At 41.6% G+C, this 18,300-nt stretch overlaps 1 protein-coding gene across 7 annotated transcripts in view; it reads right to left on the bottom strand.

The window, feature by feature from the left end:
- Positions 1-811: 811 nt before the first annotated feature.
- Positions 812-18,300, bottom strand: part of LITAF (lipopolysaccharide induced TNF factor) — a 75,790-nt gene continuing 58,301 nt past the window's right edge. The window contains exons 1-5 of one of the 7 annotated variants that reach the window (XM_084536354.1): positions 17,896-18,002; positions 8,846-8,981; positions 4,783-4,965; positions 2,218-2,377; positions 812-1,897 (exon numbers count right to left, since the gene is read on the bottom strand). In XM_084536354.1, the coding sequence (XP_084392480.1) occupies positions 1,789-1,897; positions 2,218-2,377; positions 4,783-4,960 (447 nt within the window). In that variant the 5' untranslated portion in view covers positions 4,961-4,965; positions 8,846-8,981; positions 17,896-18,002 and the 3' untranslated portion in view covers positions 812-1,788. Of the gene's footprint in view, positions 1,898-2,217; positions 2,378-4,782; positions 4,966-7,346; positions 7,400-8,845; positions 8,982-10,179; positions 10,219-17,895; positions 18,243-18,300 lie in introns of those variants that run through there. The other 6 variants (XM_084536357.1, XM_084536356.1, XM_084536360.1 and 3 more) reach the window with 6 other exon arrangements.

Below are 18,300 nucleotides of genomic sequence, written 5' to 3' on the forward strand. Positions count from 1 at the left end.
AAAAGGCTGCTTTACAGTAATGCCTGTGACTTGCATAAGTGAGGACCAGTGACTGTGTCATCAGAACAGAAAATTCAATGGAGCATCACCCAGGTCCTTAAATAACATCAAAGGCATTACTGTGGTGGTACAGCAGATAGAAAATATGAGCTTGCACTGCAGACCCAAAGCAGAAAGCTACAAAGCAACCACCTTTTCTTTCCATTCCATTATTCTCTTGCTAGTTAGTAGCTACCAATGTAAATACAAAGACACATACAATCCGAAGCCTTTTCCAAATGCACAAGGAAGCCCTTAAACCACTTACAAACTGAACCACAAACAGCAGCAATTTATAAAGACTAATTAACAAGGCCTAGACATTGTATTTGTAATCCACAAAACTCAGATTTCAAATACAAAGCATTTGAAGATTTTTGAGAAGTTAACTTACACCAAACATTTATAGAAGGCACATCTGGCAAGAACAATAAATGCAGTACTTATTTTAGCTTTTTACAGAGATTAATACAGTGTTAGCATCACAGCCTTGCTTAAACACTTCTCTGCCTTCTCTAGACAGGTATCACTCAAATGCATTTGGATTTTACTTGGACCTAGTCTGCTGTTTAAAATAGTTCAACCTTCAGAGTGTCACTTGTTAATTTTCTGTGATCACCAACTAAACTAAGCATATCCAGCTTAGGTTTCTGAGAACAGAACTTATCTTTCATTTGGAAAAATCAGAGTACGAGTCTAAATAATCATCAGAGAAACTCCTTAACAAACATGCTACCTTCTCAATGAAGAAACCACAACTAACAAACAGATCAACGATTAAAAACACAGGTCCTGTATTTATTTGTGTTTTGCAAGTGGAATTCCAGCTTTAAGATAAGATTGAGGTTTGTTTATGATCCATCAGTGAACTCATGTAAATGTATAAGGAACCCTTCCAATACTACAACTGAGGCTCTATTGACATTTCCAATGAGGTGTGGAGAAGAGAACATTTTACAGACTAATAAATCAGCAGTAAAAGAATTAAAAAAAAAATCTGAAAAAAATATTAGAAATTTGTGTATAAGCATCTCCACTGCAAAGTGGAGATACTTCTGGACTCAAAACTGGTAAGGAAATTCAGGCACTAGATTGAATCACTGCTGATGCACAGTAACCTGAGTTATTGTTTACCGCCATTTGGTAATGCAGCTTCCAGAAGGAAAAAGCCTTTAGGTTTGGTTGTCTTTCACAGAAAAAGTTTTAAAGTGAATTTTAGTGCTCATAAAAAGGTGCCCAAATGATAACATTGGGGACCAAAATCACTTCTTTTGTCAGAGGCGAATGTCTCTCAGAGGTAAGCAACTCCCTGCCAGTTTGTAGACAGTGCTGTTGCAAAAGCATCGACACCAAGAGTGAGACTATATGGTTCTCCAGACATTATCCTCTTGGTCTGTGCTAAAGCCCTAAGCAAACACACCAGTGTGCAACATGACTGAGATGAGATTAACTGGACCAACATCACCAATCTGTTTTACATAAAGCAGAGAGGGACAACATATAGTTGCTGGACTGGTGCTGGATTGGGTGGCCCATAAAGATTACACGTACTTTCTACAGGCCTAAGTCAGAATCCTTTATTCTTAGCAAATTCTTATTCAAACAATCTAGCAATACACATCATTTTTGATTGGTTTCCAGTGACAGGATGCACAGAAACAATCACAAAGCCTTCATGAAACTTCGTAAGGGGTTTACAGAGGTGCTAGCCAACTTCAAATCAATCAATTATCAATGTTTAAACACTGCCTACAAACGCTTGTAAGAACCAACATGAGCATTGCAGTTTGGACAGAAGTGATCCACATCTTTTAGGGCATCAATGCAAAAGGGAATTAAGCAGCACCCAGCTATGCACCTGCAAAGGAAAAAAAAAAACATACAGTTTTAACACTTGTTACACACACAAGAAGGTCGAATGTATTTCCTACAAAAGCTATCCATAAAACTGGTACCATGAAGCTTTAGGAAGAATGCACATTACTGGTTGTTGCAGACCTGCTTCGAGGTCCTGTAGGACTTATACTCAACATGGGCTATTCCAGCTATCGAGGATCAGATTTGAGACAGAATGAGAAAGCAACAGAGCTGAGAGTCTACAATATATTTGTTACTCCTTAGAGCTATCAAAGGTCATGTGAGAAGAGAAAAATAAAGTGCAAACGTGAATTAACCTACCCCAGCAGGCAGAGGCCACCACATGATAGCCATGTCAATGCTCCTGACTCATACGAGAGACGCGTCACAATCATCTGATTACAGGAAGGGCAACACATCTGAACTGGGCGGTCATAAAATACCACTACAGGTTGCTGCACATACACCGTCTGAACTGTAACTGAGCAAAGAAATATTCTGTTTATTCAATAGGTAAACAAGGAAGAAAAGATAGTTTATCAACTACCTCTGAGCTACAACCAGGTATATCACGTGCCCAAAGACAAGCTGGCAGGGAAGACTAGCCTAGCTGAACAGAGAATTATGGCTAGAGCTTAGGAGAAAAAAGAGGGTTTACAATCTTTGGAAAAGAGGGTAGGCCACTCGGGAGGACTATAAGGATGTTGCGAGGCAGTGCAGGGACAAAATTTTAAAGGGCAAAGCTCACCTGGAGTTCAATCTGGCTACTGCCATTAAGGACAACAAAAAATGTTTTTATAAATTCATCAACACAAAAGGAGGATTGAGGAGAATCTCCATCCTTTACTGGATGCAGGGGGGAACTTAGTTACAAAAGATGAGGAAAGGGCTGAGGTGCTTAATACCTGCTTTGCCTCAGTCTTTAGCGGCAAGACCAGTTGTTCTCTGGATACCCAGTACCCTGACCTGGTGGAAGGGGATGGTGAGCAGAATGTGGCCCTCACAATCCACCAGGAAATGGCTGGCAACCTGCTACAGCACTTGGATGTATGCAAGTCGATGGGGCCGGATGGGACCCACCTGAGCGTACTGAGAGAACTGGCAGAGGAGCTGGCCAACCTGCTTTCCATCATTTATTGGCAGTCCTGGCTATTGGGGGAGGCCCCAGTCAACTGGCAGCTAGCAAACATGACGCCCATCTACAAGAAGGGACAGAGGGTAGACCCGGGGAACTATAGGCCTGTCAATTTGACTTCAGTGTCAGGAAAGCTCATGGAGCAGATTATCTTGAGTGTCGTCATGCGGCACTTGCAGGGCAACCAGGCGATCAGGCCCAGTCAGCATGGGTTTATGAAAGGCAGGTCCTGCTTCAAGAACCTGATCTCCTTCTATGACAAAGTGACCCGCTTGGTGAATGAGGGAAAGGAAGTGGTCTACCTTGACTTCAGTAAGGCTTTTGACACCGTTTCCTACAGCATTCTCCTCAAGAAACTGGCTGCTCATGGCTTAGACTGGCGTATGCTTCGTTGGGTTAAAAACTGGCTGGATAACTGGGCCCAAAGATTTGTGGTGAATGGAGTCAAAGCCAGTTGGAGGCCGGTCACTAGTGGCGTCCCCCAGGGCTCGGTACTAGGGCCAGTTCTCTTTAATATCTTTATCGATGATCTGGATGAGGGGATCAAGTGCAACCTCAGTAAATTCACAGATGACACCAAGTTAGGTGTGTGTGTCGATCTGCGTGAGGGCAGGAAGGCTCTGCAGGAGGATCTGGATAGGCTGCACCGATGGGCTGAGGTCAACTGTATGAAGTTCAACAAGGCCAAGTGCCAGGTCCTGCACCTGGGGCACAACAACCCCAAGCAGAGCTACAGGCTGGGAGATGAGTGGTTGGAAAGCTGCCTGGCAGAGAAGGACCTGGGAGTACTGGTGGATAGTCGGCTGAATATGAGCCAGCATTGTGCTCAGGTGGCCAAGAAGACCAACACCATCCTGGCTTGTATAAGAAGCAGTGTGGCCAGCAGGGCTAGGGAAGTGATTGCTCCCCTGTACTTGGCTCTGGTGAGGCCACACCTCGAGTACTGTGTTCAGTTTTGGGCCCCTCGCTACAAGAAGGACATGGAGGTGCTCGAGCGAGTCCAGAGAAGGGCGACGAAGCTGGTGAGGGGCCTGGAGAACAAGTCTTATGAGGAGCGGCTGAGGGAGCTGGGATTGTTCAGCCTGGAGAAAAGGAGGCTCAGGGGCGACCTTATCGCTCTTTATAAGTACATTAAAGGAGGCTCTAGCAAGGTGGGGGTTGGTCTGTTCTCCCACGTGCCTGGTGACAGGATGAGGGGGAATGGGCTAAAGTTGTGCCAGGGGTGTTTTAGGTTGGATCTTAGGAAGAACTTTTAAGTTGTTAGGCGTTGGAATGGGCTGCCCAGGGAACTGGTGGAGTCACCATCCCTGGAGGTCTTTAAAAGACGTTTAGATGTTGAACTTAACGATATGGTTTAGTGGAGGACTTGTTAGTGTTAGGTTAGAGGTTGGACTCGATGATCTTGAGGTCTCTTCCAACCTAGACAATTCTGTGATTCTGTGATAATTCCAAAATACTTGAGGGTAAGAGCAAATACACAATGACAAAAAGAAATCAGCATGGCATTTTGTAATTCAAAACAGATTGTCTAAAACTAAGTCTGCATTAAAAATTGTAGAAAGGTGAATTACATTATTGACATCAGTGTGCTCTGTGGGTATCACAAGACTTGACTGACCTTATTCACTTCAAAAATTTTTCTGGGTAGGTAGGGAACACCTTTGAACCACAATTTTTAAGTTTCTGCAGAGCAGCTATTACAGCCACTTGACACCTCTTTAACATGAGGTACAGTAAAGTTTCAGGCTTACCGGGGTTATTTGCTGGCATAGGCTGTCCTGTGTACGAAGGAGGGTTCATCCCCTTCCCATCTGGTTTCTGGCCAGGGTCTGGGACAGGATATGGGTGGGGATAGTTCACATTGATTCCTGTTGTTTCCTCATAAGAAGGTGGTGCAGATGGAGCAGGGATGCCACTCGGGGCAGACATTGTATCTAGAATATAAAAGAGATAAACATCGTAACTAAGGACTTTATTTAGGAGAAGTGTCAACTAATTAGGCTTTATTCAGACACAAAGCAGGTAGTTAACTAGATCAAAATGTACATTTCACAGCACAAAATGTATTGACTGTTTTGTGTTTCTGATCGTGTTAAAAGTTAATCTTGATTTTGTTGTTGCTTTCTTCTCTCTTCCTTTTCACCGTTTTTTTATTTGGTTGTGTTTTGTTGTTTGTTTTTTTTTGTTTACACATTTTCCTACCACAAATCATTCCTTTGTAAATTAAATATGCTAAAAATAGGGATATCATGCATCTTTATTAGTATATTAAGCTATATGTCAGTTTCTCCCAGTTCTGCAAGAACCATACTTCAGGTGTCCCCACTCTCCTCCAAGAACAACAACTATGATAGGCTGCATAATAGTTGCTAACTAATACAAGCCCAGCTTGTGGTAAAGCTCAAATATTTAAAACAGAATCTTGATCTTTGCCATGATTTGAAATAAAGAAATATTTATATTGAAGGAAAAAGAAACTGCAAACAACTAAGTACATCCAACTCAATTCAAAGCTTTTGTTATTCTCAAGTAAGTCTAAAGTTTCTCATTTTTGCTGCTTACAAAGGTTTCTATGAATTTGTTAATGGAACTTTTCTCTATCAATTACTATTATATTATTTTATTATGGAATACAGAATGCTAACCACTGCTTTTTCTCAATGTGGAAATAATGACAGATTCCAGCAGGGACTTCCTATCTTTCTCACTGCCTACACAATCCCTACACTCTGCTCACCAATTTCTTTGTCAAACAATCTCTCATGGCATCAACACTAATTAAGCATCTCCTATTTTTTCTTCCTCTTAAGGACCACCAGACAGATCAATTAGAACCATACTCAATCCTCTTCAGTTGCATACTTCATCCCTCTGTGTACATGCAAGTCTTTCCACTCAGTACGATATGGGGTGGGAAACCTGTGTCTGACACACTCATTCTGTATTCTTATAGAAGGGCAGGAACAATAACTTACCATAGCACCAGTATGAACAAAATGAATACAAGAAATTGCACTGATGATCAAAAAATTTATGTTAAAAAATGACTCACAACAATATAGGATTACTGTCAAACCTTGCTGCTTTCTCACTTCCATACTATGAACTCTGCTGCTAAGTTTTGATTTAAAAAACTAAAAATACATATTTCTATACTGAAGAGCTGAAACATGAGCTAAATTAAACACTTTATTGAATATAATGAAATGGATTGATATCCAACTAAAAATCAATGACAGATGTTTCCAATAAATAAGGAAATAAAAAGAAAAGCAGCTTGCTGGGTATATATACAGTGTCTTGTGGTGTAAAAAACCATGCATTATAAGCACAACAATTCTCCCTACTGTTCATAACACATCTAGGGATATCACTGCATTGCTACACTGCACAGTAAACACAGGACCTAAACATACTAAGCTAATCTTAAAACAAATTTAGCTTATTTTCTGAAGCTTATGACTACCAAGTTATTTCCACCCCAAGTTCCTTTTCTATGTTATATAAAAATGAAATTTCATTCCCAAAAACAAACCAAAGAGGAACGTGGTTAATCACAGATGCAAGCTAACTCAAATCTGAACATTAAAGACTGAAGTTCAGACCTGGATAAACTCACAAGATCAATCAGTGAACAATCCTTTCCTCACAAGCTACCCTATGCTGTGGGATTTTACAATCCAGTAGGTTTAGTGTAAATTGGCTGCCAATATGCAAAGTCACTACACAGATGAACAATAAAAGTGAAGTGAAGGATCCTTAAAGAAATTCGTGTTGTCCATGAAGATGTAGCTGGATTTGTGGCCTAGCAGGCAAGAGAGGAATAAAAAAAAAAATCTCAACATAAAAGCTGGCTAATCTGTAAGTAGCTCTGTAAGTAGTTAAATTGCCTTTGGGGAACTTAATTTCTGAGAAAAAGGAAGATCACAATTTCTTTCACACAGAAATCAATACAAAGTCACAGCAAACAGTGGAGGAACAACAGTCAGGGGATCAGGGGACAACCAGCCTAAACTTGTTGTGCAATATGTTATTGCACAAGTTTCCTGACAGAGCAGCCTGAATAACCCTTTTACTTTGAAGCTAGAGTGATTGCTTTACCAGAGAACTTAGATTCCAAAGTAGAGAGAGCTGTTGTAAAACTATATATCTACAACCATCTCTTTCCAGGTTACCTCATTCCATTCTCTTTATACATGCAGGTGAGCTTCAAAATTTGTTGTTTCCAAAGAACAATATGCTTAAAAGCACCAGTAAAGCAAAAAATTGCACCAGCAAGATTCATCATGAAGGGGTGTGTAAGCAGAGGGAGTACCTGTATGACAGCTGAAAAAGGTCTGCTGCTCTGGGAAAGCCCCACAGGAGTACAGTATCTGAGAAACAAACAGGTGAGCAGATTGCAAAGAAAAGCATCAAGAACAATCAGACAGGCTAGAGAAGAGAAATTCTGAGAAAAAGCCAAATTAACTGAGATTCCTTAATTTCAAGAGGCCAGAGAGAATAATGACAACAGACAGGTAGCAATGAAGAAGCTATGAATAAACTCTTCTTTGACACAACTTCAATGAAAACTTTAAGAAAAGCTTCAATATAATAAACTTTTCTTTAGGTCTAGCACTAAGACTATTTAAGCACTGGAAAAACTGGCTAAAGAGTTCAGAGCCTTCCCTCCATAAAGTTTTGACCAAAGCTTTTATTGATGTATTTGTCATACAACATTAAGTAGATTCTTGAATCTCTTGACATCTCTTGCTACTCTATTTTCCATTAGTTCAGCGCTATTTGTTGAAAATAAATGCAACGCTAATTTTAAACATCTACTTTTATATACACTGTTTCCAAAGTAAAATACTACTTCCTCTGAAGTTAAGGCCCAAATCCTGAATAAACTGCTTGTAAACGAGCCCCTATCCACAAAACTCATTGCAAGACTGGGTCTAGAATTAACTAAAAACCAGCTTCACCTAGAAAAAGGAAACCAACTAGCATTATGAAAAGTTGCTGAGTATCAATATTATCTGAGTTTCAGGTAAGATAGTAACTAGAGTAAGTTGATATGGTAATAAGCATTAACTTAAAGATTAGATAGCAATGAAAACAAAGGCCAGAGGGACATTCTAGAAAGGGTTTTCAGCATTTTGTTTTAGCTCAGGCAATTCTTACAGCCTGAGTTAGTAACATATGCTGCACCACTCTGCATAACCTCATAAAAGCACTAAGAATTTCCAGTTACCATCTGCATTTTGCTCATTGCAAACAAGAGCAGAGCAGCTTATGCCTTTACTTGTATGTTTTGCAGATACATTCTTATATAAAATACCATTAATACAGAGTTGTCTCAGAAGAGTAACTAGTGCATAATGCCTGAATGCAAAGAGAACAAAAGGTTTAAATCACAAACCAACACCAGATCATATGAAAATTGATACAGTCTTAAGCACCTATATAGGACAGAGAAGACTGAAATTTCCAACACATTAACAAACTGTACCTAGCTACTTATGTAAGGACATACATCATATGAGGAACAGCTAAGGGTACTCAGTTTGTTCAGCTTAGAGAAGAAGAAACTGAGGGGAGACTTCACGGCTGTCTACAACTTCCTCATGAAGGGGTGAGGAGAGGGAAGAAGGAAGTGCTGATCTATTCTCTCTGGTTACAGCTGACACAAGGAAATGGCTTAAAGCTGTGTCAGGGGTAGCTTAAACAGTCAGGAGCAGGACTCAAAGATCTTTATGGGTTCCTTCCAACTCAAGGAACTTTGATCCTATGAAATGACAGCAATTTACTAATTTAAAGATAAACTGAACTTACATGACTGAAATACAGGCACCAAAGCAAGCTGATGGCAGAGGCAGAAACCAAGCCAACAAGTTTTGTCTTCTTAAAACAGACTCTCAAATGCTGCTCCCAAATAATTCAAAAAGGAAGACTGGTGACAAGTACTCAACTGCAAGAAAAGACAAAGGATAAGACTGATAACTTTTTGGTACATTTGACTTGCCTGTTATCTGCTATTTGCACATACGCAAACCAGTAGGCTATCTCAAACCAGGAGAAGCAAACATTGAATGACCAACAAGCACACTAAATTCAAGACTGGGTCTTTTACACAAGAGTTTCCATTTACATCTGTAAGTTTCAAATCCAAATGCCACTTAGCACAGAGGAGAACTGAGCAGTTCTTGCTTCTGTTCCCTGTCTCTCTCTAAACTTCTGCTTCAAGTCTTTAGAAATGCATGTAGTAAGACAAAAACCAATAGCTTCAGCTACTTGTCCCACACTTCTGCTTTTCATTAAGAAAAAAAAAAAAAAAACAAACAACAACAAAAAAAAAACCCTCTTGTATTCCAGTTGCAGAGAAAAGAGAATATTGACTCACTATGCTACTCAGCTGCACTAAATCTGGGTAGGTGAGTCACTAGACTCCAAAAAAAAATTAAAAAATAGAAAGAGCAGCAACTCCTTTCTCCAGATTTTTCTTTTTGTTCATTCTCTCAAGAGAAAGAATCACAAATACTTTTATCTGCTCACACTTGTCTTAGCCCAAATCATTTTCTTCCTAAGCACATACTGACGCTGAACACCTGCATGGGGCAAAGCACTCTTCTAGCTTATTGCTTTATGCAGAGATCTGTTGCTCCACATACAGAATAACATTGGCATAAAGGTAGAAAAAAAGCCTGGTAAAAGCTACAGCATTCACAAATCACTCTATTCAAGTGCAACCAGCTCATTAGATTAGTAACTTATGCTAGCTGGAGACCTGGAAGACAAGCAGCACATCCTATCAACAGCAAGATACATGGATATCCTCCTGCCCAACAGAGGATGCAGCACAGCGCTCTGTCACTTTTATAACTGCACTAAAGCCACATAAATTTCGGGGAATGGAAGCCTTTTAGAACTGTTGACTGCTAAGCAAAACTCAGCAGTATGCACCACTTTGTGCAGTTCTGCATTTTGCAGAATCAGATTTCAGTTGATTCAAGTGCTCCCCATCACCCCCAAATTAATCCCTAAACTACAAGCCCATGCAGCAAGCTGAAACCCAAAGCATGGGTTTCAAGCACTTACTGCCTAACCCACACCGCCAGTTCTAACATGGTAAGAGGAGTTTGCAGGCTGTATCTGAAAAAGCACAGCACCTGGCTAAACTTTCCTTTTACCTTGCTATTCGATAAAGTGAACTAAGTAAATCAGACTTCTAAGGTAATTTATCTGAGGAAATTATTAGCCAACAGTTCCTTATAAAACCTTCTATCACACACTGCAGGGTTTGTATCTGACTGGAATTGCCCGAGATAAATCCTTGACTTGGAACTAAAAGTACACTCACAGGCAGCTACACACTTCAGGTTTCAGCTGGGTTATAGTTCATCAGAGAACTTCCTGATGATGTTCATGTAATTTAAAAACAAAACAAAACAAACAAAAAAAAAACACCACTATATAGGTGACACTTTACATTTTAATTAAATAGCTGCACAGTGTTCCTGAGTACATCTTCCCACTGCACAGGTTTCTCAGAAATTGGGTAGTTTCTGCAGAACTCAAACTCAAATGTTGAATTATAAAGCCTAGTGTAGAAGACTTACTCTGATCTTCTTCTTCATCAAAATGAATACAGGGAAAATCCGAAGGAATGTACGTCACAGTTCAGGAACTACAGAGGTATTACTTAATGTGCCCAAAACATAACAGGTTGCCCTGTGATAATCAATACCTGCACCGTCTGCCAAGTAACACACATTCAAACGTGAACTTATGCCATTGTCTTTTCCTAGGAAGGGATACGGCTTCAAGATTCCCTTTCTCTCAAGGGCCAGATTTACTGTAAGAACATATAGGGAATGCTATCTGTGTCATACTCCAAAATACAGAGATGAGGACAGAGCTACAAAGCTGCAGACATCTCCTCCTTCCTTCTTCCCACTCCGTTCATGATGCTGATCAGTTGGGATCAGGGTCTGGCTCATGCCTTTCACCTGTCTTTACCTCATGGTACCAACTACACCTTTCCTCACTCAATATGAACATATATTTAGTGCCATTTTTTCACCATAGGTTGCAAACCCCATCTCATGAGAATTATTGATACTGCCCAGATCAGTTTGTTAAGATTATGTAGTTTAAAACTGCACCCTTTTTCTGAAGACAGGATACAAATGTGTACCCTGACATGTGGAAAACCACCTTTTACCCAAGGACAAGCACAGAAAATAAATAAATAAATAAATAAATAAATAAAAACACACAGGAGGGGAAACCCATCAAAAGTAGAAAGATAAGTCATTCATGCTTCAACCAACAACTAAAATGCATCAGAGGGCAATGATGTTTTTAATCCCAGCTTGTTTCCTGGCATGCACCAAAGTTTAGCAGAAATGCATTCCACAGCAGTGCACAGGTAACACAGCAGCACCTGAAGGATAACTGAGGGCAGATGACTCTTCTGCCCCTTATTATCTGGAGGCGGGGTTGTGGGGGAAGGAAGGGAGAAGAAAAGAAAAAGTCTGCATAGCCCCCACATTAACACACCACATGAGCAGAAACTTATGCACGGAAGTGCTGCTCCTGATAGCCTGCAGAAACTGGGAGAGACCCTGGTGGCATCTCCTCAACCAGCCAAACCTGTAATGCAACAGGAAGTACCACTCAGCTAAGAATGGAAGAGTAAATACACTTATAACCTTCAGAAAAATTTTCCTCATCTGAAAGCTTCCTTAGTTGCTCAGGTACAGATCCAAAATACTCTACTTGTTTCTAAATAGGCCACCCTGAAACTCAATCTTACTATAAAGAATAAAAAGAATCTTGAATGCCTGTTGTAAGAAGCCTTTATGAAAGATAAATGTAAAGATGAAAGATGTTGTAAGAAGCCTTTATGAAAGATAAATTTTGTTAGCTCAATGCAAGTTTCAATAAAGAATATTTCCATTGTTTGGCATGGATTTAAAACTTTCTTGTTTATAATAAAAAGAAATATATATCCTTAGAACAGTGCATTAGCAAATATTTGTCCTAAATCTACTCAGGAAAATTTCTACCAAAATATAATAATAATTAAAAGAAGAAAAAAAAAGCCAACTTGTCACTATGACTACCTACCACCACAGAGTGAGTTTTCAGTCAGATCAGTTCCTAGCATACAAGTGGTACAAGGTGAGACGGCAAGAACACTCATGCAAACAAATGTAAGCAGATCATAAAACCAGACCCAAAATCTCAGACCATATGTTTTTCCTTTCACTGAATGTCATTCCAAAACTCAGAATCAATATCTGCGCACTTTGAGTAAGAGAAGAGATGTTTCTGTTACAAGCATTTATTAGGATGACTTGGAAAAAAAGTAAGTAGCTAATTTTGTTTTATCTTCTACTGTAAGGAATGTCGCTGAATGCGAATTCAGCACACAAACACATGACAGCAGTTAGCGTTCAGAATTTTTATTGAGATGAACAACACTAGCAAAGAGATGTGAAAGACGACCAGCCTAGCTGAACAGAGAATTATGGCTAGAGCTTAGGAGAAAAAAGAGGGTTTACAATCTTTGGAAAAGAGGGTAGGCCACTCGGGAGGACTATAAGGATGTTGCGAGGCAGTGCAGGGACAAAATTTTAAAGGGCAAAGCTCACCTGGAGTTCAATCTGGCTACTGCCATTAAGGACAACAAAAAATGTTTTTATAAATTCATCAACACAAAAGGAGGATTGAGGAGAATCTCCATCCTTTACTGGATGCAGGGGGGAACTTAGTTACAAAAGATGAGGAAAGGGCTGAGGTGCTTAATACCTGCTTTGCCTCAGTCTTTAGCGGCAAGACCAGTTGTTCTCTGGATACCCAGTACCCTGACCTGGTGGAAGGGGATGGTGAGCAGAATGTGGCCCTCACAATCCACCAGGAAATGGCTGGCAACCTGCTACAGCACTTGGATGTATGCAAGTCGATGGGGCCGGATGGGACCCACCTGAGCGTACTGAGAGAACTGGCAGAGGAGCTGGCCAACCTGCTTTCCATCATTTATTGGCAGTCCTGGCTATTGGGGGAGGCCCCAGTCAACTGGCAGCTAGCAAACATGACGCCCATCTACAAGAAGGGACAGAGGGTAGACCCGGGGAACTATAGGCCTGTCAATTTGACTTCAGTGTCAGGAAAGCTCATGGAGCAGATTATCTTGAGTGTCGTCATGCGGCACTTGCAGGGCAACCAGGCGATCAGGCCCAGTCAGCATGGGTTTATGAAAGGCAGGTCCTGCTTCAAGAACCTGATCTCCTTCTATGACAAAGTGACCCGCTTGGTGAATGAGGGAAAGGAAGTGGTCTACCTTGACTTCAGTAAGGCTTTTGACACACTACTTTTGACAGTAAGGCTTTGTCTGGAGAACAAGTCTCATGAGGAGCGGCTGAGGGAGCTGGGCTTGTTCAGCCTGGAAAAGAGGACGCTCAGGGGCGACCTTATCGCTCTCTACAGGTACCTTAAAGGAGGCTATAGCGAGGTGGGGTTGGTCTATTCTCCCACATGCCTGGCAACAAGACGAGGGGAAATGGGCTAAAGTTGTGCCAGGGGAGGTTTAGATTGGATATTAGGAAGAACTTCTTTACCAAAAGGGTTGTTAGGCATTGGAATGGGCTGCCCAGAGAAGTGGTAGAGTCACCATCCCTGGAGGTCTTTAGAAGATGTTTAGATGTAGAGCTCAGTGATATGGTTTAGTGGAGGACTGGTTAGTGTTAGGTCAGAGGCTGGACTCAATGGTCTTGGAGGTCTCTTCCAACCTAGATGATTCTGTAAGCCTCTGTTCTGGCTATCCAAATGAAGAACAAGGTAACAACATCATCAGAAACCATTAGGATTTTTTTTTTTTTTTTTCAAAAAGAGCACCAAAAGTTACTATTTTATTAGACTTCTTAGCAGTTTGGGGAAGACTTCTATTAAATGATAGATTTGTTGGATCAAGAAAAAAAAAAAAAAAAAAAAAAACACATGTAAACTCAATCCTTCATGGTTCAGTGCAAGACAGCAGATCTCAAGCAGGAACACAAGACCTTCCACTTGGGATGAAGAGAGAGTGCTGGGTAGTGGCTGGGAATGCAGCAGAGGAGCTGGCAGGAGAAATGGGGCTGTAAAATAGCCCAGTGTTAGAGGGGCTTAAGCTGAGGAAGGGAGCAGACAGCACCAACACCAAACGACAGAAGACGCACGTGGTTGCCAGGAGCACAAGAGCTAAGCCACTGTCTCCCTGCCATTGCCATCCAAAAAGCTTACAGTGCATCTCACAAACTCCTGCCAGACTCTGGACTCTTGCTGCTCTATCCCCATCTCACTGCTGTCTCTTCGATGATTCCCTTCCCATATTCCCATTCCTCAGGTTTATTCCAGGAAGCTGTCCCCAGTTTGAAAGACACTACCTAAGCAGGTCTTAAAGTGCAGAGTATAACACAGCCTTCAGTTGGAGAGACAGTGGAGAAGAAACAGAGAAAAAAAAAAAAAAGTCTGGCACCAATTAAAAAAAAAAAAAAAAAAAGCTTTGACTCACAGGCATACATGACTGTACTATCTGATCTTTTAAGACCAGTAAAATGCCCGCTCTGGAATCCTAGCAGAATTGATGGGCTAAACATTCAAGGGCAATGAATAGATTAGTTGGAAGGAAACTGAAGCGGGACAGTTTTTACCAGAAGCAAACAAAAGGCACGGTAAATGAGCCAGATAACTAAGGCTGAATTTCCCCATTAGCACCATAGCTTGCTGTAAATGCCTCCATAATGAAAACAGAAGTAGGAAACACACTCCAGAACAGACAGCTGTGACAGAACACAAGTCAAAGGGCCTTGAAAAACCTCCCCTAAAATTAGTCTTAAGTAGGCAGCTGGTCCAAATGACCTCCAGGGATTCCTTCTGACCTATACTGCTGTTTAATAATAGAACACAGAAGATGGGTTGCTAGAAAAAACAAACAAACAAACAAACAAACAGATAACAAAGTCCCAGTTCTGTTTTAAGACATGGGTACTTAAGTTAGGACAAAACTGATGCAAAAGATACCAGTCCTCAAATGTAAACAAAAATTAAATTGCTTTAACGACTTCCTCATTGAGGACAATTCACCAGATATCTGCCTTTATTGCTGAGCTGTCCCCATTGTTGCCAGCTTGATTCAGGTCACTGAGGCACTAATTCATCCCAAGTACAGAGACCACAAGGAGTGGAACTGCAGCGTCTGTTAAATACCCATGCCCCAAGTACTGTTGTACACCTACTGTAATGCAGAATCTAGATCAGTATCTTCGTATCAACAGGAAACTGGATTTTAGTAGCAGTCCTGACTTTTTTCCATAGTTTACCAAGCATAATGTAAATATATTTGAGAACACATGAATTTTAAAATTTTAAAACATGATTTTTAAGATTAAGATCCCTTTTAAGACAAGTTTGATTTTCTCGCTTTTATGCAAGATGCTCTGGAAACCTCTGTCTGTCCACGTTAGAAGTTGTAAAAAATTTTACCCTTAACTTAAAACCAGCTTCTGTTGTGTCTACATCGTCCTTTAAGTAGCTTGTTGACAAGTTGCATATCCTAGTGTTTAACCCATAGATTTCTACTACCGTAACTTCTCAACTACAGTTCTCAACCACCGGCTCCTGTCTGACAAAGCTCTGCTGGTCCATGTTTATACACTCAAGTAGTCTCATGGTCTTCCCAGCAGACTAAGCAGAAACGTGGAATGGTTTATTAGAAAGGGAGTTGTGTATTTAGCCCAGTGTGGGATTGGCCACGTAGCTAGGACAAACATAGGAGCTGGTGCAGAAGAAAAGAACAACGTGACTACAGGCACAGTGTGTACGCAGGAGCAGTTATTTTGGTAATCCCTCACTTCCTTGTGTGGAAGGCATTGTTCTCAGCTTTCACACCAACCTCCTACTCACACTGCAGCTTTGGCAGATGGAAGAAAGCAATCAAAAGATGACTAAACTTAAGTTTTTGTAGTACTGTATATTCCACAATTATATTTTTAAAAACCACTGACCTTCTGTTTTCTTTAGAAAAAAAGAAAAAAAAAATGTTTCCCCTTATGAGTAAGCTACAGATCTGAATGCTGATGAACTGCCCCCAGTCATCGCTCCTGCTGCGTGGCAGATGCTGCACAACTGAAGACAATTCCCATCTCTGTTTCCCTGAGGAAACAAGGTCTAAGAAATCACCACTTTTTAATAGATTTCAAAATGCTCATGATCATAATTTCTAGCACAAACTCTTCTAGTCTCAGTACTTATGGCCAATACTTATTTTCAAATGATGTTGCATTTTTCAGTTCTTACCACTGACTAATTTGGGGCAGGTGGTTCTATTCAAAAATGATATCTACCCTTTTTTTCTTCTCCCCACCCTACAAGACAGAAGCAAACAGGTTTCAGGTCTTCAAAGCAGCATTCCTGGAATGATGACATCTCCTATGCCTTTCTTTTCTTCTTCTTCCCCTCCCCCCCCCATTTTTTTTTAATTAACTAAGGAAGACATTTCAATTCTGAGGCACAGAAAACTATCAAGTACTAAAACAAACAGCAAATAAAACCAAGTATCAGTCCCATTAATATATCTAATTTCTAATTGAAATTAGAATAGAATTGCTATTTCTAATGGAAATGCTTTTAAAAAGAACAAGATGACATCAGGATTAAAAGACAATCTCATCAAAAGATTAATCACTGTGGATGCAACCACAACTTCAGCTTGTCAACAGAATTTTACTGATATCCCTCTCGCTCTGAACGTCAACCCTAAAGAAATATTTGAAGTATTACTTCATACGCCCAGTACAAATATATCTTGCAATCTGGCTTGAAGATTAGCCTGGGGACAAGAGCAAGAGAAGGTAATAACCCATCTCTCTACTTAGCGTAAAGAAACGGAAAATAAAGGCTTATGAAAACAGATTTCCTAACCCAGCCTGGACAAGTAAATACACTGTCATCCTTCCCTTACTCTTTAGCTAAGATTTGGCAAGATTAATCTGTTTGCACTATTCCTCCTCAATTCCCATTGCTAGAAACCCCAGGCTGCTCTCCAAAACCATGGATAATTACAGGGGCTCTGTCACAGCAGCGCTGAAGACAGCTGCTGATCAGCAGCACCCGGAATGAAAGGCAGACTGACAGCTAATCTTTTTTTTTAAACAGTCAGGCAGGATATACAGGTTTATGGGAGTACTTGGGATTTTTGCAGCACGCAGCAGCAAGCTGTAATGCAGCACTTGCTGGGGCCACCATGTTGGTTACCTGAACTCCAGACAACAGCATCCTAACTCACCAACCTTCTGAGAAACAGCACATTAAAGTCACACAGATTTCTCAGCTGTTTGTTAAAGAATAAAACTCTGTGATACTTTAAGGGGAAAAAAGCAAACAAACAAAAAAGTTCAATACGTTATTGTTTCAGTAAGACAACCAGTGCCATTGGAGTTACACTGGATTTACCAACGAAACACTAGCAAATAAAACACTAGGAGACCAGAAATCGCATTAGGCAGCCCGTTGTCCTGAGCAGAGGAGGCTGCACACTTTACATGTAGGTTTGGTAAGGCAGAAAGTAAACATGGCCAAACACCCAGCGCGGCGGCGGGGTCAGCGCCAGCACCACAGGGAGCGGCTCTGCGCCGCTCCCTCAGGGGAGCGGCCCTGACAGAGGGGCGCCCGGTGCCGCCCGGTGCCCGGTCCCTTCTTCCCTTCCTTTCCCTTCCCTTCTTCTCTTCGCCCACAACTTCGGTGACCACCGATGGCTTCCTCCGAGCGGCCCGGCGCTTTCCCGCCCGTCCCGGCTCCAGAGGCGCCCGCGCAGCCACTGCTTCCCCCGGCCCGTCCCTTACCGCTCCGCAGCGGCCGCCGCCTGCCCTCCCCGTCGCCCGGCTGGAGCCGCTGTCCCGTCCCGACCCTTTCTCCTCCCCTTCCCCGAGACTGAACGAATCACGCACCTGCCCCGGACACCCCCGGCTCCGGGACCGGCCGCCCCCGCTCCGCCTCCCCGGCCTGCGGCACCTGGCAGCGGGGCGAGCTGAAAAGGAAAACGAAATGCAAAAAAAGCCTCGGGAAACACGAAAAGTTCCATGCACGACGCCGGGAGCGGAAGCTGCCTCCTCAGAGAAACGTCCCGCTGGAAAGTCCTGCCCTGGGGCTACCCGCAGGTTCCCAGATTCACAGGGATCCTCAGCTTCCCCATAATAAGCATTGCCAGACTGCCCATTTTCTAGCACAAGAGATTAAAATAAATCCTT

Source organism: Aythya ferina (assembly GCF_964211825.1).
Source record: "Aythya ferina genome assembly, chromosome: 15".
NCBI lineage: Eukaryota > Metazoa > Chordata > Aves > Anseriformes > Anatidae > Aythya > Aythya ferina.